Here is a 24,628-nt window from a genome sequence, read left to right on the forward strand (position 1 = left end):
TCTCAGTGGCTGCAGGAACTGTGGAGTAATATATCTTCAAAGTTCACAGCAGAATGACTGCTCAGGTCCCTCTCTTGTAGCTTTACTCCCCACTTCCAGCAGTAACAAGCAGGCAGCAAATGAAGTCAGAGTAAAAGTCAGAACTCCCAAACTCAACCTTAAGTTACTTTAACCTGCAATTGCCTGGACATTTTATCTATGGTAAACTCAAAATGTAGAACAATACGAGTGAACCTGACAGTATTGATGAACTTTACCATCACAGGGTCCCAGTAGACCACAGAACAAAACCAGAAAGCATGCCAACAATAATACACAAGAAATTGCACAATGCTTAAATTCGTGTCACTGAGGCAGCACATGTGGGACCAGGCTGTCAGCAAACAGATAAATAGTGTGTACTCAGAATGGTCTGGATTTGTAAGTGGAGAACTCCAAGGCTCTGTTCTGGGACCAATTCTGTAAGTTATTAATAAATGATATAGAGGTTAGTATAAGTAGTTCAGTCTCAGTGTTTGCTGATGACACAGAGCTAAGCAGGGCAATAACTTCACAGCTGGATGTAGAAACTTTACAAGAAGACCTCAAAAAATTAAAGAGGTGGGCAAATACAAGGCAAAAAATATAAGGCAATGCACTTAGGGGCTAAAATGTAAACACAAGTTACTTCGTAAGGGATGAACCATTGGGGGGAATACAGGATGGAAAAAGACCAAATAGATTGGGGGACCTAGTAGATCACAGGCTCAGTAATAGCATGCAGCAAACAAAGCTAGCAGAATATTAAAGTACACCTCTTAGTGAGGATATATTCCAAGTCATTCTCATAGCACTGAATTCTTTGATGTTCTTGGATTCACTACACAGGTGTTCATTGCAGCAGCAATGGGGTGCTCATGTGTTTTGCACTGGTTTATCCACATATGGATGGCTCGTTACTGCACTTGGAATCATTGACAGCCCTGGCAGAATATCAGCATGCTTTAAAAGGGTATTTACTCAAGAGAAAAGACTAGAATTCTATCACTTTACAAAACTCTGGACCGGCCACATCGTGAATATGTTGTCTTCAGAAAGGATGTACTGGAACCGGAGAGAGTCCAGAGAAGGGCAACCAAGCTAATAAGGAGACTGGAGAACCATAGTAGGATTGACTACAAACATTAAACCTATTCTCTCCGGAAAAGAGATGCTTAAGATGGGATATGAGAGCGATAAAAAGATACCTTAATAATGGTGATTCTTGCAGAGGGAGGAAACTATTCAGTCTCGGAGCTTAACAGGACACGCGGTCACTCAGTGAAGTTGGAGGAGAAGCGGTTTAACCTTAAACTGCATAAGGGGCTCTTTACTATCAGAGTAGTAAGGATGTGGAACGCCCTTGAACAGTGAGTGGTGTCTGCGGGGAGTATCGAAAATGTAAAAAACTCTTAGATTGGCATCTTATACAGGAATAGGAAATGGAAAAGGAAATATACAGGAATAGAAAATGGTATTATCACACATACACACACATGTACCCACACAGGCTCAACTGGATGGACTGATGCTTTTTTTCAACCTAACCAACTATGTAACATTGATACGGATACAGATAAAGTACTACATAACTGTTAGTATTTTAGATTTTGCATTTTAAAGTAGAGTTGTCACATACATAGTGATCAAACTAACAATAATGTAAAAGTACAGTCACCAAGTAGTATAGGATATGCCAGAAATCAATGTGTCTTGGTAATTGGAAGCACCACTAGGTATTTCCAGTTTGGACTTACATTGATGTACCTGACAGGTTCACTTTAATATGCAGAGTTTGCAATTACTTTGTTAATCACTTAAAAATATATTGTATTTTGTCATATGTCATTTTCCTAGCATCAATGTGTACAATGATTTCATGACTTCTGAGCAAGACAGAACTTACAGTGAACCTAGACTTTCTCTTTAAACCGTGCATGACAAGTCAGTTGTGAATGATATAGCACTTTCAGAGCACATTCTGTTCTTTTGCCCAGTCAAACTTTTCATCCATTGCACAGCACTGTGTGGATCTGCTACTTACCCACAGTATTACTGGAGGCACAAGGTCACACTGAGCAGCTCTCCTGTTCCTTGATTCCATCACTGATGAAAGCCATCCATGTAATCCAGTAACTAGAAGCAGGAGTAGGTGGGATATGCCTCCAACTGTGCAAAATAACTGACACCCTTGAGGCTAGAAGCATGGCGAGTGCCTAAGCACGGTCACGTGTGGAAGTCCTTTATTGCTTCTGACCTTGAAATGTATTATAATTTTTTTTTTCAACTTTTGCTTTAGCAGATTAAATTGTGCTAGTGATAATGTTAAACATCCAAACTTTACAGCTCAGAAAATCTACCTCTCAGCTGTCGTAATGGCACCTTTATAGCGGAGTCATATGCTTGAAAACCACATGGAAGTTGTATTATTGACTGTGTCTGTCCCATAAAACAGCCGTTATGTATGCTCAGCTGGATGCAAAGAAATGTTGAGACATGTGAATACCTTTTGTTTTGCATAGAAGACTTATTTTATAAAAAGCCTCAGTACTTACCGGTCTCTCCCCAGATGGGTAGATACTCATCTTGCTGGATGTCCAACATGATTTCCAAGCCGTTTCCTGTCCCTCCCTTCACAGTAGTGAGCAGAGGCCGACCATCGTGTCCAGAGTTGAACATGTAACATTTCCCGTACCTTGTGAACACCTGAAGTGAGAGAAGCGAGGAACTGCTTTAATAATTAATTTCAAGATAGCAATAAAGCAAACACACTGGTAAAAGATTGATAGGTGACATGTTGAGAAACATATGACAAAGCTACCCCCTACATTTTTCCACTAGAAACCTACACATAAATCCCCTATCACTGCACTGCATAAGGGTGTTCTTATGTTTTCTGTTTATTTTTCATAACCACTGCTAGGTTTATGACTTTGTGAAGTATACAATACATTGTTTCTCTGATGTGTTTCAAATTGTAAACTGGCACTGTAAATGAAATCAGATGTTGAGTTTTGCATTCAAGAACATGACTCTTCTATGAGATCTTATGTTATTTACAGAACTGTACTGTTTTGCTTGGTCCACTTGCCTTGACACTAGCTTATAAAGACAGAAAAGAAGAAAGCGTCTGTTATCAACGGCAAACAAATCCAGTTCTCGGTTTTCCAATGAAGTTTTTAAAGTAAAAGCCTACACCACACAGGTTGCTATGGGAAACGTACACTTTTTTTTTTGTCATAGACTTACTCATTTAAAAGTTACCAACCAACAATGTATTAACAGCTTTAGAAAGCTGTTTGCAACTATAACCACATTACAGATGATACTGCACGTTTCAGTGTGATTGGTTGCTGTACAAAGACAGCTTTTTATTTTGCTGTCAACGTGGCAAAAGGTGGTAAAAAATATAATTATATAGAGTGTATACAGAAAAATGGTACATAGCATCATATAAATGGAAGGGTTCATTGAGATTCTATGATTACAGATGCTGCATGTACTGCATGTACAAAAGTGTTAAGCCCCAGAATAGAATCTGATTTTCCTGCTGTGGTTTACTAATTTCCGGCTTCATTCTTTGCTCAATGACAGCAGAGAATATATGATGGTTTTATATTACTGAAGACATTTTACACAAAATACACAGAGAGACATAAGGGAACTCCTTTGGGTCCAATTCACCTCATCTCCCTCACCTTTGAGATAAGGCTTTGCTCCTAAATTACTCCAGCACTGGGCTGATTTATAGGATAAGGCAGCCCGTATCTGCTTGGCTTTCTTTATTGCAGCAAGGAATGGAGAGATAGTTCCAACAATAAAATGTTAGGATAGGCCCTGACAGAGAATGAGATGATATTTGGTGAGGGAGAATAATAAACCTAGAAATGTAACCACAGTGACACTTCCTCTCTTTATCTTCTACCTAGAAGAGCGTGTAGCTAAGGGTTCTATCCATAGATTCATCATCGGCAAAGTCAGCAAACCTAGTCAAAGTCACCTCTAAGAAGACAGAGTCGCGCTGCCTGATAATGAGCAGCAGAATAGACTGAGGCAGATCTTATAAAATTGCATTGCATTCTGGCTTTCAAATGTGTGGTGACAACCGGATCTCTCACACTTCTGGTGATTTTTAGCTGCAGACCATTTCCAAGTCTGCAATTGTTGGATAGTGCCTAGTCTTCTTTTCGAGTGTCAGTTCTTTAATGGTGAAAAAAATGGAGGAGTTTGCTTTATTAAAAAGTCAATTTCTAGGTTTTAATGAAATGTAAAAAGTTGGTTTGGACCAGCTCGGTCCAAATTAATTATTTAAAATTCATTCAAACCTGGAAGATCTACTTTAACACATACTACCTACGTCAATATTTATTTTGTTGGTTTTTGGACAGAGTGTGGAAAGTTTAGAGCCTCTGGTGGCATTTGTCCTTGTTGAGGTAATTTCACCTCACCTCCTGTCCTATGGGCCACCATTTTCCAAAACAAAAACTCCCAAATGAATACATGGAGCGCGATAAAAATATCACAGATGTTCTAACGTTTTTATTGCTGATTAGGTATCTGTTAGGTAGATTCCCTCACTTCCTGCTCTCCCTGACATTTGCTGAGTAAGTTAGTATTATTATTATACAGTATTTATATGGCGCCAGAAGGTTTGCTCAGCGCTGTACATTATAGTGGGAGACAGTACATGAGACAATACAGTAACAAAACAATACACGAGGGGTTCGAGGGCCCTGCTCTTTCGAGCTTGCAATCTAGGAGGGAGGGGATAGTGGTACAGGAGGAAGTGGCTGTGGGGGATGGAGTGGTAGGAGGAGTGGAGGAGATCCGCTTTTAGGTGAGAGTGGGGTAGGCTTCCCTGAAGAGATGGGTTTTCAGGGTGCGCCTAAAGGTGAGGAGGGTAGGTGACAGTCTGATGGATTTTGCTTAATGGAAGTTAGTAGAAAGTTTCCACAAAAAACACAAATAACTTAGGCAGCAATAAAAAGCAGTCATTCTAGCCTTCCCTAATCCATTCTACTATTTATAAAAACATTATATCAGATGATTCAGATGCCCCCCCTCCGCCCCCTCCCAAAACCCCCCCCAAAAAAACACACAGCTCTGATTCTGTCACAAGCATGGGCAGGGCCCTGAGAGAGTCCTAAAGCTTATATTGTACTTGTATTAGTCTTGATCAAAATATCCCTTTACTTCTTGTACCAAGAAGTTCCCAACATCCCTAGCACCAGCCGACTGGCACACATTTTGTAAAATCTCCAGTGTCAGTTGTCCTTTGGGTACAGGCACTCATAAACCCAACATGAATATATACAGCATGTGTTTGGACTGCTTTTGACTTTCTGTTCGGATAACATTCTTCACAAGATAAGCACATTGGTGACAACAGGCGTAGCAAGTTTTATTTTATTCCCCAAATGATCCAAAAGTTGCACTAAACATATGCTAAAAACAGCCATCTAATGTTAAGCATAAGTTGAACCAGCAGGCCCAGTCTTAATAAGCATTATTCTCTTACCTGCCTGAAACATTCAGTATCCTGACATGGATCTATGAGAGGCCCACTAGAAAGTGACTCAGCAATGGAAGAAGAGGACAGCATTAGACCTCTGTCCTTTGGAATGCCTGAGCAGTATCACTGTTTGCAAGGCAGTATGTCTGCCCCCACCTATTACATTGCATGACCAGGACTGAGGTAGCTTTTTTGTTAGGTTTTGCATATGGAAAGTCCGATATCCTGATGTTCTCCCTTTACCGATGTTAAAGAAAAGAGCATGGAGTGAATACTGGCTTTGGATTGAAAGAATGCCCATCCAAGCAAAGTCTGCTCAGCCCTAATTAACAGTACACCCGTTGTCTGGCCAGTATAATGCCAGTCTTGCATGAAGGGGCACAATGCCACAAATAATTATGCCGAAGCTACACGAGTGACTGCAATCGATCTATTTAAGGCAGGACAATTTTTGTATGGACGTACATTGCAGAAGACAGTGGGAGACCAATCTGACAGCTCATTAAAAGTGTTGAGCAAAGGGAAACATTTCCATACACACCACTGTCATCCAGTTTGTAAATCACAAGGGATATTAATTATCTTACAATATTTCAAAGTAGAAGTATTTTTCACATATGTTTATGCATGTCTGAGAAAAGCTCGTTCACGCACGGATGGAAAGGGATTCATCTACAGATCCTGCCTTGATCTTCATAACTTCTGTCTATCTCTAACCCTAGGCTTCTGTTGGCATGTTTTATCAGCATGTTGAAGAAAGATATAATGTACAACAGTCCCTGCTTTCATCTCCATTTCTAACATCTTCTAGGTGGCCCTACTGGCAGCTCAGTTACTAGCAAAATCAATGTTATAGCTGGTAAACTGATATGTGCTCCATATTAGGAAACCACACATTCTGTAAAGAGTACTGTCCGAGTACTATAACATGATGTTGTATACATGCCCATAGGGACCGGATGTAATATATCATAAGGAGAATTGCACATTTTAGATCAAAAGAAATCATAACATATGATATAGCTATAAATGTAAAGCCCATACATATAACTAAATCTTTAAATCCAGCAGAAGAGGTGCTTACTGCTATGATAGAGCCAAACTTTTAAACAGAAATTTTGTAGTGAGATGCGAAATGTTGGTTCAGAGTGTGTCACTTGAAATATAACTATAAGCAAATATACAAAATCAATAGTTTAAAGCCTAGTTTGAACTTTAATGTAGACCCACATCTGCCCCCCACCCCAAACACATACACACACAAAACCCATCTTGTCTTTTTTCTAATAGAAATCAGTGCATGCATACAATAAATTTTGCAATCCTCTGGCTGGTCTGTTGCATCACGTGTCCTCTCCCTAAATTGCATTCCTCCAGAATACTGGCAACTCAGGCTGCCATGATGATGTGCACCTGGGGGGCATGTCCATGACTGCCTGGGCTCACAGAAGTGGTTTGGATGACACAAAATGTCATGCAGCCTAGAAGAGGGCTGGCATTGAACATCTGTGGGACGGTAAAAACAGAGTCGGCTCTGAATTTATTCCTTCTCAAAGTGCATATTTTCTATTTTATGCAAGTCCTTTCTTTATGCAGTAAGTACCAAGTGATCCTACCAGTAAAAGGACCTTTGTCAAAAACAATTCCCTTGCAGTAAAATCACTTCAGCATTGTCACCCTTTCAGTATTTTCTATCAGCAATTATTGGAAAAACAGATATAAATGGCTGACAGATTATGGAGTTGAAATTACCTTGAGCAGAAACACAAACATGATACAACCATGTACTTTAGGGTAGAGGCACAGGAGTACCTGGTATATATCCCCAGACTGGCAGCTTGTGTGAATGCTAGCATTGAGAGCAAGCTTAGGGATCCCTTGTAGTGAAGGGAAGTGTAGTATCCAAAGTAACCACTAGATGCACTCAAAATAGTGGGGTGTGACCATAGCTAGTGAGGTAGTGCCAGCCCTGCCCATTCCAATGTAGGGCATCTTATGGAGTAAATAGTCTTTATGGGAGTCTGTTGTATGTAGGACCAAGTTACAGCAAGGATGTAGGCTATGAGGTTCTGTTGTTTAGAGCTTGGCCTTAAGGAAAAAGCAGTGGAGGACTTTTGGGACTATTCACATCCTTTGCATTGGATGCAGGACTCTGGCTCTTGTTATTGTTCTGCAGATTGCTTTTAGTCTCAAAGCACTGAAAGAATGACTGAAGAATGTAAATAGACTGGTACATTAAACAGGTAAAAGGCTTTCTTTGTTTGAACTCTTCCTTTTTCTAACCTCATGATGGGGATGTCCTCTGAAAATGGATGTGCTGAGTGAGGCTGCTATTGCGGTTCATTGCCATAAGGCCCGAAGAAGGTAGGGGACAGACTACTTGGTGAGTACTACTTGGGCAAGGCTGGGAGCCTCCCTGTGTGTGCTTGTGTACTGGCAAGTTTCAAGGGGTAACCTGAAGAGGATCGATTCTCCAAAAGTACCCTGGTAGGTCTCAAAGACCATCCTATGGTAGGGCAGGAATGTGTTAAGAGTGCCCGATTTCCCCCACCACTTGGTTCATTGTACATGTGGAGGACATGCAGCGCTGCACATGGGACGTATTACACAACAGTGGACAAAAGTATAAGCACACTTTTCCAAATTATTGAGCTCAAGTGCACAAAGCAAGGTCAATAAAGACATGGTTTGAGGAGTTTAGTGGTGGAATCTATGTGGGCTGTACAAGCCAACCCTTCTTCCACATTAGTAACTGACCTCACAAATTCTCTTTTGGCTGAATGGGCACAAATTCCCATAGACACACTCCAAAATCTCACAAGAGGGAGGAGGAGAAATTTAATAATAATGGTCGTAGTTTTGGAATAAGATATCCAACAAACTCACATACTGTAGATTTGATGGTCAGCTGCAACCTTTTGACACATATGCTCTGCAGGGCTCAACAAATTAATACAAGTAATAAAGAATATGCCCTAGAGGCAGATACATTAATATTGTCAAGAAACAACAAGGACTTGCAACCTAAGATTTCTGCAGCACAGTGCAGCCACACTGCAGACAGTCACAGTCTAACACATCTTTTTTATATCCACTTACTTAAAGCCTCATCTTTAAATGGCTCTAAAACTGACAAGCACATTTATTATTGTGTTAGCTTTAGAGAAAATTTGTGTAGTAATGAGTTAGAAGGCAGCACAAATTTGTTTTAAGTAAAAGAAATCATGCATTCACTTACGAAGAGGAGATTTAAATTGTGTTTCCTCTAATCATAAAATTATTATTAATACAAGAATTGCTGTGTAAAGAGTGAATGTCATTCTGCTGCAGATGAAAGTCTTCATCCAGGCAATCAATAAGTGTTCTTTATCTCTGCCTTTTAATTTGGAACTATTATAGGGGCCCTGTTTGATTGCAAATTTTGGAGCTGCCACTGATGCCTTGCATTTGAAGGTGCAAACTTCAGGCTGCCTTCCTCATGGTTTCTTCTCTACATAATGTCCACTTAGCAAAGTGAATGATCACTCTGCAAAATCAATGACAGTTAATAAGAGAAACTTTAGATACTTAATCACATGCAAGATAAATAAATAAAAACCAGCTCAGTGAACATTAATTTTGCAGACTGAAGAGTAAACCATGTCTTCAATTAAGCTCTGACAATAAAACCTGGAAACAGATTGGTTTCTATGCAGAGCTGCACCCGATTTTGCACTCCAGTTTTAGTAAATCAAACCCATTGAGTCAATTACCCAAAACCAGTTTGAAGGTTGAAAGTTTGGACTTGCTTGCTTTGAGACAGTGACTCACTAAGTTGTGCAGTAAGAAAAAGCCAATCTTTGACTTTCAAAAACAAGACAAAAGCATGATTATAAAAACATCCTTTTACTGCTACTATTTGTTTTATTTTTACTACTATTACAGCTTCCTGTGATGGTGGGGCAATGATGCTGCACTATTCCTGAATACAGAATTGCCATTCTGATGTAGGCTCTGTCTTCTTGCTCTACAGTGGGATGACAAATACTGCAGGAGGCATTGCTAACAGCTTTGTCACTGCTGATTCTCAAGCCTGTAGCTAGTCAGCCAGTACCTGACCACATCTAGTCCTGTCCACTGCTTCCTGAATTTACAACACCGACTTGGTTACTAAAACCCTCCCACTGTGAGCTGCATTGTATGGAGGAGGAGGTGTATTAAAGGAAGCATACCTCCTAACTTTTGAAAGAGTTACTGACATGCGATCTCTAACGCGAGCACACCATATTTGATCTGGAACCGACCTGTGCATGCACATTGTGGGATCATTGTGAATCTGAGTTTGATGGACCCTTGGGGGCATGGTCCTGGCGGCTCCCTGGGGACGCTGACAAATCTCAGCCTTTTAGGATTTATTCTCCGCCATACTTATGCGCAATATTAGCTGCATTGACCATAATTGATGTATCAGTTCCCTTCCTGAAGGAGTTATCTCTTTGAAACATGTTGGGATTTGGAACTTATTGAGGAATGCATGCCAACTGACCAAGCTATGTTTATTGATTGGCAGTATATGTATGGTACACATTTGTATGCACTTGGATACAGTCATGATGTACTGTCAGCAAAACTTTATATCGCATTCTATGTAAAGACCAGATGTTTTTATTGACCTATTGGTCTATCTTATTGTGGCACTGTTTATGTATGTCCAATAAAGAATGATTATTTTTTAAATGATTTACTTCATTGTGTGTAAAGTCCCAGGGGGGATGCTTGGATCCAGTGTTGCAACTTTTGAAAGAGGGACACCCTGTAGCAGAGGTGTGTAGACAAAAGGACATACCTCGTGTCATGCCCCCAATTATGTGGACCATAAAGATTTTAGAAGCAAAAAATTGGCTAAACCCATAGTGCTTTTTTTCCATCACTGTGTTTCATTTTTAGTGATAGGTGGAACATTTTAGGACTTCTTTACACCAGATGCTTTAGGTGCATTTTTTAAATGAATCTTGAATGCAATAAAATCAATGTTTTCTAATCACCATAGTTCACATCACAGTGTTCAATTCCAGTGTTTTCATAAAAAAATACAGCAGCATGCATTTTGTGCACCAGAATGCATGCAAACAAGTGTACATGCATTGGAATGAGCAGAAGCACATTATTTAAAGTGAACATATTACAAACACATATAGCAAGCACTAAAATGCACTAAACACATGTAAATGCACACTGGATGCAGAGATTGTGGTGTAAACTAGCCCTTTAGTGTATTATGAAACTTGGGTAGTTAAGTATTGCATTTAATATAAAGGTTTGTCCAGAAAGAGGGACAAGTGAGGAAGAAAGAGGGGCAAAGGGATTTGGCTTCAAAAGGAGGGTCAAGTCCGGGAAGAAAAGTAAGTTTTTATTTTCATCACATAGTAACTGGATGTGGTACTTTTTGGACTGCCATGCAGGAGAATTTAGTTGTAATTTCACTGCCATTTGTGCAAGCAAACAGAATAGAATAAATAATTCAAGGGCTCTGTGATTTACTTTTGAACTATTATAAAAAAATATATAAATAAAAATAGCCCAAAACCAAAACTAGGTGTACACATTTTACCTCTGTACTCACAATGGAGAATCAGCAAAAAAAAGTCCCACCTAGCAGGTCAACTCTTTCTTAGCTTTGGCATTCTGTGGATCTGATCTGTGATAATTGATTGCATGGTCTAATTATTAAATAAACATAATACAACTCATTGCTCAGTCAAAAACATATTTCTTAAAAATGGGAATGAAGAAAAGCAATGGCAAATGGAGAACAAGGATTAAAATACTTTTTTTTAAGTTGAATGAGTGGAATAAATGAGAGCTGAAAGTGAGATGTACGGGTAAGTGAAAAAGATGAATTAATCAGATGATCCTTTATTTCGCTGATCGATAATTTTAATCAGAAGTTGCAGTGGGTGTTCTGTTGAGGAGGGCGGTTTATGATAAAATGAAGTTTCTCAGATGTCCATTTGTATTTGGCTCAGAATATTTACTGAGCTGTATTTCTGAGAAGAGTGCTGTGGTGATATTTACCACCAAATGAAATCATCACAACCGTACTAACCTTTCTGGTGCACAAAGTACAGCTTGATGTAGCAGCACAAAGAATGATTCTAAAAAAATCGTGCCATATTTTCATGCAGTATAAACTATATACCGCAGGAGTTGGCAGTTCTGAGTATTTTCTTCTTGCATATTTGAAAGATCATGTTTAATTAAAGACCATAAAGAACTTAGGTCTTCAATCTGTTACTGGCTCCTTCCACAAATCAGTTTCACTAAAGGCTAACACCACCACAAGTAGATTCTTCAGTTATTAGTGGATATTGGTGAGTTAATGGTTTTCCATTCATCTTTTATCTTCTTTCATGCTCTTTTGGCTGGATAGGCACAAATTACCACAGACACTTACATTTTTTGTTGAAAACCTCCTCAGGAGTGGAAATAACTACTCAATATTGAGTTGGCCCCGCCCTTTGCAGCTATAACAGCTTCAACTCTTCTGGGAAGGCTGTCCACAAGGTTTAGGAGGGTGTCTATGGGAAGGTTTGACCATTCTTCCAGAAGCGCATTTGTAAAGTCAGGCACTGGTGTCGCACAATAACGCCTGGCTCACAGTCTCGCCTCTAATTAATACCAAAGGTGTTCTATCAGATTGAGGTCAGGACTCTGTGCAGGCCAGTCAATTTCCTCCACCCCAAACTCGCTCATCCATGTCTTTATGGACCTTGCTTTGTGCACTGGTGTGCAGTCATGTTGGAACAGGAAGGGGCCATCCCCAAACTCTTCCCACAAAGTTGAGAGCATGAAATTGTCCAAAATGTCTTGGTATGCTGACACCTTAAGAGTTCCCTTCGCGGGGACTAAGGGGCCAAGCCCAACCGCTCAAAAACAACCCCACACCATAATCCTCCCTCCACCAAACTTTACACTTGGCACAATGCAATCAGGCAAGTGCCATTCTCCTGACAACCTCCAAACCCAGGCACCTTAATCGAATTTCCAGACAGAGAAGGGTGATTGGTCACTCCAGAGAACACATCTCCACTGCTCTAGAGTCCAGTGGCAGCATGCTTTACACCACGGCATCCAACGCTTTGCATTGCACTTGGTGATGTAAGGCTTGGATGCAGCTGCTTGGCCATGGAAACCCATTCTGTGAAGCTCTCTATGCACTATTGTTGTGCTAATCTGAAGGCCATATGAAGTTTGGAGGTCTTTAGCTATTGACTTTGCAGACAGTTGGCGACTTCTGCACATTGTGCACTTCAGATTGCACTGACTCTGCTCTGTCATTTTACATGGCCTACCACTTCTTGGTTGAAGTGCTGTTATTCCCAGTTGCTTCCACTTTGTTATAATCCCACTAACAGTTAACCGTGGAATATATACTAGCAAGGAAATTTCACGGATGGACACGGATTGCACAGGTGGCAACCTAACACGGTACCATGCTTGAATTCTCTGAGCTCCTGAGAGCGACCCATTCTTTCACAAATGTTTGTAGAAGCAGTCTGCATGCCTAGGCTCTTGATTTTATACACCTGTGGACATGGAGGTGATTGGAACACCTGAATCCAATGATTTGAAGGGGTGTCTCAACACTTTTGGCAATATAGTGTGTGTGTGTGTATATATATATATATATATATATATACATACACACACATACATACACACACACACACATATATATACAAAAGCCCAGTGGTGACTAAAAACCACAAAAAGAAAGCTCATTTTTGTGGAAAAATTTATATAAATTTCATTTGAATACAGTGTTGCCCAACAGCGCAATTGCCAGTTAAATGAGCACAGTGGGGAATAGCAAAAAATGCCCTGGTCATAAAGGGGGTAAAACCGTCTGGAAGTCAATTGGTTAAACAAAACAGAATGTGCAAAGCAAAATCATAGTACGCCAACACATACACTCATCAGCCACTTCATTAGGTACACCTTACTAGTACCTTGCTACGGAATTAATTTTCTGCTGCTGATGTTACTTATCCTACGATAACTGTGGCCGATTATCACTCCCTGTTAGCATTCCTGCCACTGCTGTAGAGAATGAGCCAATTATTTGTTTTGGTGCTGCTTAAAATCATATTAATGCGAGCATCTTTAAACTTGTCTTTTAGGCCTTGTTCACATGGGTTGGTATGAGAGCAGCTATACAAACAAGCCTTTGCCAAGCTTTTGGCAACCTTCAAGCCAATTTATTGAAGCATTTAACCTTTTTATTGCCACCACCATATTATGGTGCAGCAGCATTGGGATGTAAACAAACTCATGGCAGCAGCTGCCATAGGTTTGTTCATTTTGTTCAGCTGGCATCGAGCCGCCATTGAGAAGTGAATCTATCACTCTTATATGTGAAAAAGGCTGCCATCCCCTGCCCAACCCCCGATGCCTCTGGGTACCTATCTCTCATTATCTGCTATAACAGCCTCCTTGTGATAGCACTAAATTTAAAGAGGTTTTTTGGTCATTTTTACAAAAACATTAAAAGTCAGCAGCTACAGATTCTGCAGCTGCTGACTTTTAACTAACAGTAACTTACCAGTCCGAGGATCAGTGCTGTCCTCACTCGGGCCAGTTCTTTGCCAATCTTTGGGTCACTGGCACCGCCATGTTGAGTGTGGGAAGCAAGCTGTGACTTCCTGCGGCTTCACTGTGCTGCACTCTGAATAGTCACTCAGTCTCCTTGGACCTGTGATGTGTCCCAGGAGGTTGTGGGCAATGATTAGAGGGGAGGTACCTGTCAAAACTAGGTACCTGCTCTCTTTAAAAAAAAAAAAAAAGATTTTTTTTGTTAGTAGCAGCGGATTGGGGGGGGGGGGGGATAGGAGAAGGATTAGCAGAACTCCCGACTGTAAGTGAAGTCTCGCATAAGGTGAAAAATGTGTTTAAACTAAAATATATTAAAATAAATAAAAAGATACACAATGCTAAAGTTCCCAGGCACCCCCTGCACGCGTAAACCCACATGCATATGGCACATAGGTACAATAATGATGATTGTGCAACATGTATTAGGATTCCACATGCACACCATAGTAAGGGGACCTTTATTTATGGTTAATTCTACACTGATGAGCTGTAATCGTCAATAAAGCGTCACCTATAGTAATTTTTGGGTATTTTAGTTTGTAATGGTTTCACACAGATTTAAGGTTGACATATTTGTTATCTAATTCCTCTACTCAGTCTCATCATTTATAAGGTACAGAAAGTTAGGACATTTTATTGAGTTTTGTGTGTGCTAAAATTAATTAAAATGTTTTTACTGAAAATATAGATTTGATAAACAGTTGTGCTAATATTGTATCACATAAAAATTGAAACTGGTAGCAAAAGGGTTAACCACTTGCCTACTGGGCACTTTTCCCCCCTTCCTGCCCAGGCCAATTTTCAGCTTTCAGTGCTGTCGCACTTTGAATGACAATTGTGCGGTCATGCAACACTGTACCCTCAAAATTATTATTTTTTTTTTTTTTTTTTTTAGACAGATAGAGCTTTCTGGTGGTATTTAATCACCACTGGGGTTTTTATTTTTCTGCTCAACTAAAAAAAGACTAAAAAACTTTTGAAAAAAAAAAAGTTTTTTTCTTAGTTTGTTATAAAATTTTGTAAATAATTTTTCTCCTTCACTGATGTGCGCTAATGAGGCTGCAGTGATGGGCACTGATAGGCGACATTGATGGGCATTGACAGGCATCACTAGTGGACACTGAAAGGCAGCACTCATATGGCACTGATAAGCAGCATTAACTGGCACTGATAGGTGGCACTGATTGGAACTGTTAGGTGGCACTGACTGGCACTGATAGGTGGCACTGACAGGCAGCTCTGATGGGCACTGATATGTGGCACTGGTATGTGGCATTGGTGGGCACTGACAGGTGGCAATTATGGGGCTACAATGATTATCATGGCCATGATGATCAGTATACATGTCCCCTCTGAGGAATGCCGCTTACCGGCTCTCCTCTCCTCATGTGCTGTCAACATGAGGATAGGACTGCTGATAACCGGCATTTCCTATTTACATGTGATCAGCTGTGATTATACACAGCTGATCAAATGACAGAGCCTGTGTGATCGGCTCTTTACGGCGATCCACTGTGTGCACAGCGCACCACCGAGTGTGCACCGGGGGCGTGCATGCGCAGTTAGAGTGGGAGGACGTCATATGACATCCTACCAGAATGAGAGTGCCGCCGCCCTCCCTTTATTTTCTTATATGGCAGGCTGTAGGTGGTTAAAGTGATTGTAAAGGCTCAAGGTTTTTTACCTTCCTGCATTCTATGCAGGAAGGTAAAAAAACCTTTGTGCAGCAGTGTCCCCAACCCCCTCAATACTTGAGCCTCATCAGGGTTCCAGCGATGTGCATGACAGCCTCGGCTGTCACGAGTCTCTGCCTCCTCATTGGCAGAGACAGCAAGCGGGAGCCATTGGCTCTTGCTGCTGTCAATCACAGTTTGATTCTTCAAACAGTAAGTTTTCAAACTTCAAGCGTGTTTACATAAATATTAATATGCAAACGGAATTAAAAATATAATGATGAAATTAATATAAGATTTTACATTTTGACTATAGATACACGTTAATGGGATCACTGGCTCCCACTATAAACAAGCTCCTAGAGCTGATACAGTAGATATTAGCTCTACGTGAAGCCTGCTAGCTGGAAAAAGCTTCTTGTACATTCTGCTTTTCTACAGCATGACGCCTGTGTGAACAAGGCCTTCACATTTCTGACACTAAAAAGCAGTATTGCAAGAAAAGAGAGCCTGTACAAATGTGACTTTCCTGTCCCCACTGCTGTCAGCCCAGAACAAGCAGAAACATTGGAGAAATTATGTTTTATTCATTCCTCTCTGCAGTTTATCCAATGGGGACAGGAAGTCTGACTTGCTATCTTTTCTGTACTGCTGTTGACTGCTTTTCTCACCTCTTTTTATTCTGCCATAAGACAGAGCAGAATAGAGAGAATCTATTATTACTATAGAAGTCTGGCCAAATAATGATGGGAGATTGTTCCATCTGAAATGTTTTCATTTGTAATTGTCCAGATGTATCTTTCTCTAAATGAAGCACAGATGATTATTGAACAAATTTATATTATCCTAGCTATACTATATATATATGCCTAATGTCTCTCTCAATTTAACCAATTGTCAGAATTAAAAGAACTGTCCATATATCAGCATAATGTGAGCATAAAATCCAACATCCTGTCTGGCAGTACGTGCCTTGGGTCCTGAGCTGCCACAATCTAAAATTGGACAGTTATCTATGTGTCAGGGCCACTAAAAACCATATCTAGTAAAAATCCTTCCGAGAAGTGAAATGACTATTTTTCTTCAGAGACAGCAAGGAAGCAATCACATCAGGATCAGACAGAAAGATCATATTATATAAAGCTATGCCTAACTCACAGGAAGGTTTGAGACAGGCGGGGAAGCCATCTGTGCTATGAACAGAGACTATTTTATTACAAAAAGACTGCTTTGTCAAAAGGGCATTCCCTATGCTTGTCTGCAACAAAGAAAACACTTTAAAAGTAGAACAAAACAAGAACTTCCACCTCCACTGAAGCAGCTGAAAGCCCAAACTACTGTCTATATATTAAATGTGAAGATGTAGCAGTATGTAACAGAATGCAGGGGATGAGACTGGGATGGCGGAATTTACCAAGCAGACCTCAATCCGCTTTAGTCTTCAGCTGAAAGAGTATATCAACAGTAGAAGTTTGACTTAATATCATTGATGGTGAGCTCCACATCACCACAATATAAATTTAGCTTTCGGTGTATGTGCAGAATACTAAATATCAACTATCAAACAGGATGCCCAAGGCCTGCAAGGTGTTTGCTAATCATGTTGCTGGAATAAGTAATAACTACTAGACTAAGCATCGATATGGCATACATGTGTTTCAGAAAAGGACTCATCACTTGAATATTTCTGAAAAAGTTGGACAATATGTAGTTTAACAGGACCAGATTCAAACAGAAAAGTTTCAGCTGAGGACAGGCATAGGTTTTTCTCCCGTCAAAATAAAATCTGCCATCTTCTAAGCAACCTTACCAACATGTTGCACTTGCATTTACTTGAAACACTTTTGTGTTAAAGTTCACCTAAAAAGGGAAATTCCTCTTATCCTCCTCCTTCCCCCTCCTCTCTCATTGCAAACTTTTTATTTTTAGGGAGCGGGTATTTAATTTTGACAGAGACCCAAAGACCACCGAAGAACTGGCCCCGGTAAAAAAACATTGCTTGATCCCTGGGCTGGAAAGTTTCTTTTTATTAAAAGTGTAAGTGCAGTATTAAAAGCGCAAAATCTGGTGCACCTCTGCATAGAAACCAATCAGCTTCCAGGTTTTAGGAGATTCTGATGTTCAGTAAGGGAGGTAAGTAGATCAGTTAAAGATATTATGACATCATCCCCTTAAAGACTGATTTTATGGGTGGTATCACCCACCTGAATCCCCAATATGTGTGGGTTGATACGAATGGCTTGGGCAAGAGTCTCCATGACTAATGTAAATATTAAGGGTGATAAGGGGCAGCCTTGCCTATTACCGTTTGTTATGGTGAAAGGGTTTGAGGTTACTCCGGAGGTTCAGACTCTTGCACTAGGATTTGAATATAAGCTAAGGATAGAGTGGAGGACAGTTCCAGAGAACCCAAATTTAGTTAGTCCAAGGATAGGAGCAGAGAAGGTGTTCGATGTCTCTCTGCCCATTGTAAAAGATTAATAAATCCCACCGCAGGATTGCTTGCCAGCTACAAACCCAACTTGGTCTATATGTACTAGTTGGGGAATAAGTGGAGCAATTCGGGTGGCTAGGAGTTTGGCAAATAATTTTGTATCATGTTTAGGAGGGAAATGGGCCTAAAATTAGTGGGAATATCAGAAGATTTTCCTGGTTTCGGGATGGTCACCACAAGAGCTTCAAGAGATTTATTGGGAATTTTACCTGTGGTAGCTGTGTAATTAAATGCTTGACATAAGTAGGGAGAGAGTAGGTGTGAATATTCTTTGTAGTATTCATTTCCATATCCAATCAGGACCAGAGGATTTATGTAGGGAGAAAGAGGTTATAGCTTTCTGGAGCTCTGGTGTCATGAACGGGGCACAGATTTGAGCAAGGGCTTCAGGATGTAGTTTTGAAAGGTGCAAAGTATGTAAGAAGTTTTGGATATCTATGGGTTGTGGGGAGGGGCAGTTTCCAGTAATAGTGAGGTTATATAGTTTTGAGTAGAAGGAAGCAAATTGATTTGTAATTTCGTTGCCCAATAGGGGATTCTGGATTGTATTAGCTTGTGTTTATACTGTTTAGCTAGTAAAGAACCTGACTTATTACTCTGGGAGTACCAGGTGAGGTGTAATCTTTTAAGGCTAAAAGAACGTATTCAGAGAGTAGTAGTTAATGATTCATACTCTGAATGGTCTAGGGTTGTCAGTGGTGTACCCCAAGGTTCAGTGTTGGGACCCTTACTTTTTAATATATTTATAAATGATATAGAGTCTGGGATTATAAATGCCATTTCAGTCTTTGCAGATGACACCAAGCTGTGCCGTGGAATAACGTCCTTACAGGATGTCTCCCACTTACAGGCTGACCTCAATGCTCTGTTTAATTGGGCAACTATTTGGCAAATTAGATTTAATGTTGATAAATGTAAGGTTATGCACTTGGGGGCTAAGAATATGCATGCATCATACATACTAGGGGGGAACAACTGGGGGAATCAATGGTGGAGAAGGATCTGGGAGTTCTGGTAAATCACAAGCTTAATAATGGCATGAAATGCAAAGCTGCGGTTTCTAAAGCAAGCAAAATCCTCTCGTATTAAAAGAATTATAGACTCCAAAGAGAGAGATATAATTTTACCCATGTACAAATCATTAGTAAGTCCTCATCTGGAATATGCAGTAAAGTTTTGGGCACCAATTCACAAAAAAAACATCGGGGAACTGGAGAAAGTGCAGAGAAGGGCAATCAAACTGATAAGAGGCATGGAGGAGCTCAGGCATGAAGAAAGATTAGAGGAACTGAATTTATTCTCCCTTGAGAAGAGGAGATTAAGGGGGGATATGATCAACATGTATAATACATAAGGGGGGATATGATCAACATGTATAAATACATCAGTGGTTAATATCGTGAACTCGGTGTAGAGCTACTCACCCTGAGGTCATCACAGGGGACAAGGGGGCACTCTTTACGTCTGGAGGAAAAGAGATTTAATCTCCAAATACGGAAAGGTTTTTTCACAGTAAGAGCTGTGAAAATGTGGAATAGATTCCCTCAAGAGTTGGTTCTGGCCAGCTTAGTGGATTGCATTAATAAAAGTCCTGGATTCTTTTTTGGATACACAGAATATAACTGGATACTAACATTTATAGGTAAAGTTGATCCAGGGAAAATCCAACTCCCTCTCGGGGGATCAGGAAGTAATTTTTTCCCCTGCAGGAGCAAATTGGATCATGCTTTGCTGGGTTTTTTTGCCTTACTCTGGATCAATTGTGGGTATAGGATTCTAACTTTTTTTTTGGCTGAACTGGATGGACTTTTGTCTTTTTTCAGCCAAACTATATAAAGCAATAATCAAATCTGTGGTGTAAAAATGTCACCTAGTTCTTGTCTAGTTTGTCTAAGGGCAAAGGTAATTTGTGGGGATGGGGATTTTTGATTGAGACTTTCAAGTGTTCTAATTTGATGTAGCAGCTGATTTGTTTTGGCGTTACACACATTTTTCTCGTGAGCGCCTATTTTAATGTATAGGCCTGTGAGTGCTGTGAGTGAAGCTTTGTGGACATTCTAAAGTGTATAGGAATTATCCACACTATTATCCACACATTATTCTCTGAAAAGAAAGTCTCAACCGCAGTAGCGATTTGTTCCTTATAGGGAGCACAAGAGAGGAAGGACGTATACTCCAAGGAGCAGGGCCCTCCTAACCCTCTTGTATTGAACTGTATTGTCTCCTGTTATATTGTAAGGTGCTGAGCAAAACATTTTGCACTATATAAATCCTGTACAGGGGCGGACTGACAACTCATGGGGCCCCCGGGAAATAGGGGATCATGGGGCCCCTATGTCCTTGCCCAAACTCAAAAAAGCCTATGAAAAAGGTACCGGGGGCATCTCATGGGGCCCCCTACTGACCCCGGGCCCTCGGGCCTTGCCTGAGTTTCCAAATGGTCAGTCCGTCCCGATCCTGTATAATAATAATGCATTAGGTATCCAAATTTGTTTCAGGAAGGAGCTCTCTGTTTGCGAATAGTGTCAGATATAGAAGCATGATTAGACCACGTAATGGTGCCAATTCTGCTGTTCGTAACCATATGGATAGTAGAGGGATCAATTAGGAACAAATCAATTCTGGAATAAGAAGTTTGAGTTTTAGAGTAGTAGGTGTAATTTCGTTCTACATCATGTTGGCACCTCCAAGGGTCATATAAATTCTCTGAGAAAATGAATGATGAGAGGTCTGAAGAACATTTCCTAGCAGGGTTGGATGTGTCTAAAGTAGGGTCAATTATATGGTTTGAAATCTACGCAAATGGCGATAAGTATTAAGTCGTTTAATGATGGTGTTATAGAAACGTTTTTGGTGAGTGTTGGGGGAATATAGATTTACAATAGTAGTGGGTTGATTGTTAATAGTGGCAGATAGAATAATATAATGGCCATTTGGATCTGTTTCTACGTGATGAAGTTGAAAGGCAAGTGATGCTTTAAGAGCAATCATTACACCCGCATTTTGGGAGTATTATAAATAGTGTGAATTGGTGGTGGGAGCATCTGGGTGGATAATGGGAAGTAAAGTGCATCTCTTGGATGCAGAGAATGCCTGTGCACAGTGATAGTGCTTCTCTCTATAACATATTGCACTTAGAAGGGGGAATTAAGACCGTATTTATTGAGGTAATAACAATAGTCATGACAGGTTAAAATCAGTTTGCCTATAGACGCATATCAAGATTATACCATCTACTACTATTGTTATCTACGAAATAGAGTAACAGTTATAGTAGAGCTTTTTAAATTCCTTCAGAATTAAAACATGATCAGTGTACAATATCTTAACAGGTATAACAATAAGAACTGGAAACAAAAAACAACAAAATACAATAGGTGTGCATAGCACACTGTACATGTCAGGGGTGGCAAATAGGAAATGCGCCCAGAAATAGGTATCAGTAGGAGTCTACTAATAGACAGTCTGTAGCGTCACAGCTTCCTTCAGGCACACTTTGGAATGGGGTGGACTGTTGCAATGCTTGGCAACATAGAATGGCAGGGATTTAATAGCGGCTTCTATCAAGAACGCCTAATGGTGGATCATGGCTCAGAGATTCTTTGAAGAGGACGGTTTTGTTGCAGAGAAGGAGGTGGAATATTGATGAGACCCCAGTTGAGGAGGCTTTTAATACCATCTTTGGGAGGAAAAAAGGTAGTGGATTGATTTTGATATGTGAGCTTGAGAGGAAATCCCCACTTATATGGGATGTTATGCTCCCTGAGCACATTGGTGACGGGAGCAAATTCTTTCCTCCTTTTGGCTGCAGCCACTGATAGGTTGGCATAAAGAGTAACGCTCTAATATGAACTCGGTAATGTGGATGCACATCTGGCAGCTCGCATTAGCTGGTCTTTGATGTGGTAGAAATGTATGTGAGCCAGGACGTCACGAGGGACTTCGGCAGGTAAATGTGAGGGCTTTTGGGATTCTATGTGCATGATCTATTATGAGATCTTCTGTGGTAAGATGTGGCAGTAGCTTAAGAAAGAGATGCTGTAGGTAGGTGGGCAGATTTGCAGGTTTAAATCAACTTGAGTATCCCTCTAAATTTAATATTGTTGCGGCTCGATCTTCAAGATCGGCCAGCTTAGCCTGGATATTGCGGAGCTCCTGAGCCTGATAATCATGTGTATGTACCATATTGTTGTACACTTTGGTCTGCATTGATAGTTGCCTTTCCATCTCATCCATGCAATCTTGAATTTGATCTATTCTGTGTATTAAATGGGCTATGGATGAGCGTAATTCTTTCTGAATTTCCTTTTGAAGCGAGATCAGCATGAAATTTAATGTATGTTCTGATGCTGGTTGATCCCCTGCAGGGAGGGCTGTTAATGAATCCTGATGTCCCTCATCCAGTATAGCCTAGTTGGTAGCAGAGAAGAGCTGCTCCTTATGTTGTGGGGCTTTATCTGGAAAGTGTGCTGGAGAGGGTTCAGATCTCTTACCTCTGTCAGCTTAAGAGGGAGAGCTTGCAGGGGGAGATGCTGTGTCTCCTTGGTCCACACTGCCTGGGTCCAAGGGGGAGAGGGAGAGCCTCATGGCTGCAGCTGTGTGTCCCAGTCAGCGCCATTTTGAGAAGACTGTGTGGGGATGGCAGTGAGACGGCGCAGGGCAGCAGGTTGTCCCTTCATTGTGGGAGAGTCAGCCAGGTCTGCTGAGCAATCAGTCTGCTGTGGGGCTGAAAGAAAGCCCTGGATTGTTGCCATGAGCAACTGTCTCCAGTGGCTAAGGAGCTGCAGGATCAAGCAGCCATGTAGGCCCGCGGCAGGCAACTCCCCCCAGCTTCCAGGTTTCATTGTCAAATCTTAATTGAACAAATTGACTGGCCACAGCTGCACCAGATCTGAGAGCTCTAGGTTTAGTAAATCTCCCCCATAGTCTGTTAACAGAAGTAACAACAGAACTCTTGAAGTGAACCTATGACTAGGAATTCAATTTATACATATCCTTGACATGCAGTAAACGGTAAATGAGTTTTAAAACAAACTCTAAACGACCTCTTAAAGTTCACAGTAGTAGCACTGATACCATTTAAGTTGTTCTCTCTGTGTTTCAGCTCACCCTGCCCCACCCCCAGCAATAATTCAGCAGCTCAGCTCACCCTGCCTGCCCTCAGCAGTGAAGCAGCATCTCAGCTCTCCTTGACCCCAACAGCACCCGAATGAGCGCTCAGCCTTCTAATAATATGAACACACAGAAAATGCTCTGAAAAAGCGAATCAGGGAAAAGCTTAGTTGCTGAAAGAAAGTGAAAGAAGCACTTGAATACCTTCAGGGCTTCTGGTATGAATTTTGAGAATAAATTGTTCCACAGTGTCCACAGCTCCAAAATTCAGTGAGGGTTCATTGTAAAGGCTACTGTACTGCTTGCTAAGAATATGTAATTTATTAAATGTCCATAGTCTGGCCACGTAAAACTCCTGTAAACTGTATACTTAGCAAGGATTTGAGCTTTTCTGCAGATTCAAACCTTTGCTTTCTATTCCATCATATCCTTCCTATCTCTCATTTTTGAGTGGGAGGGTCAGCCCTCATTCTAACCACTTGGTGCGGTTTGTGCTACAATCAGTAACTCTGCAGTGTTTATATTTCTTTGAAGTGGGAGACTGTGTCACTGAATTGAGACTCCTATTGCAGGGGAAACCTGGTTTTGACTTTAGCTTAGTACAGACATCGGCATAAAGCAGTGAGACAATCACTCAAGCAGAAAATGAGATTTCTCTGGGCTTTTTATATACCAGCGGTTTATGGAACACCTCCAGGTTGCCATATTGCAAGGAAGCAACATTTAAATTTGACAGTTTTGTAAAACCTGCAGATTGAATTAAGATAATTTTAAATAATATTTAATTAAATAGTTTGTGCAGCAATTACTGTATATCTTTTTTTTCTTAAAACCACACAGCCCCATTCTATTCTGAGCTAAACCCTTACCCCCCACCATGGTGCTAACTTAGCTCCTTCTTGATGCATACATCCTGGCTGGCAAACTCTAGTGTGTCACTGAAGATTGTTTACCAAATTTGGAGAGTGTAAAATCTGGTGCAGCTCTGCATAAAAACTAATCAGCTTCCAGGTTTTATTGCCAAACCCTAATTGAACAAGCTGAAGTTAGAAGCTGATTGGCTATCATGCACAGCTGCACCAGATTTTGCACTCTCCAGTTTTAGTAAATCAACTCCACTGCCTGCACATACGCAGTAATGCACCCCAGATTTGAAAGGGATATTGCTTCAGTAGGACAGGTACATTT

General features: G+C 40.7%; 1 protein-coding gene across 2 annotated transcripts in view; it reads right to left on the reverse strand.

Annotated features, from left to right (window-relative positions):
• The window catches only part of ASIC2 (acid sensing ion channel subunit 2), a 655,219-nt gene that overhangs the window by 182,720 nt on the left and 447,871 nt on the right, over nucleotides 1-24,628 (reverse strand). For both annotated transcript variants that reach the window (XM_089674637.1, XM_089674636.1), the window contains exon 2: nucleotides 2,574-2,724. In XM_089674637.1, the coding sequence (XP_089530763.1) occupies nucleotides 2,574-2,724 (151 nt within the window). The remainder of the gene's footprint in view (nucleotides 1-2,573; nucleotides 2,725-24,628) is intronic.

This window comes from Staurois parvus, unplaced genomic scaffold (assembly GCF_062004578.1).
Source record: "Staurois parvus isolate SC_StPar_1 unplaced genomic scaffold, SC_StPar_1.0 ptg000151l, whole genome shotgun sequence".
Classification (NCBI taxonomy): domain Eukaryota; kingdom Metazoa; phylum Chordata; class Amphibia; order Anura; family Ranidae; genus Staurois; species Staurois parvus.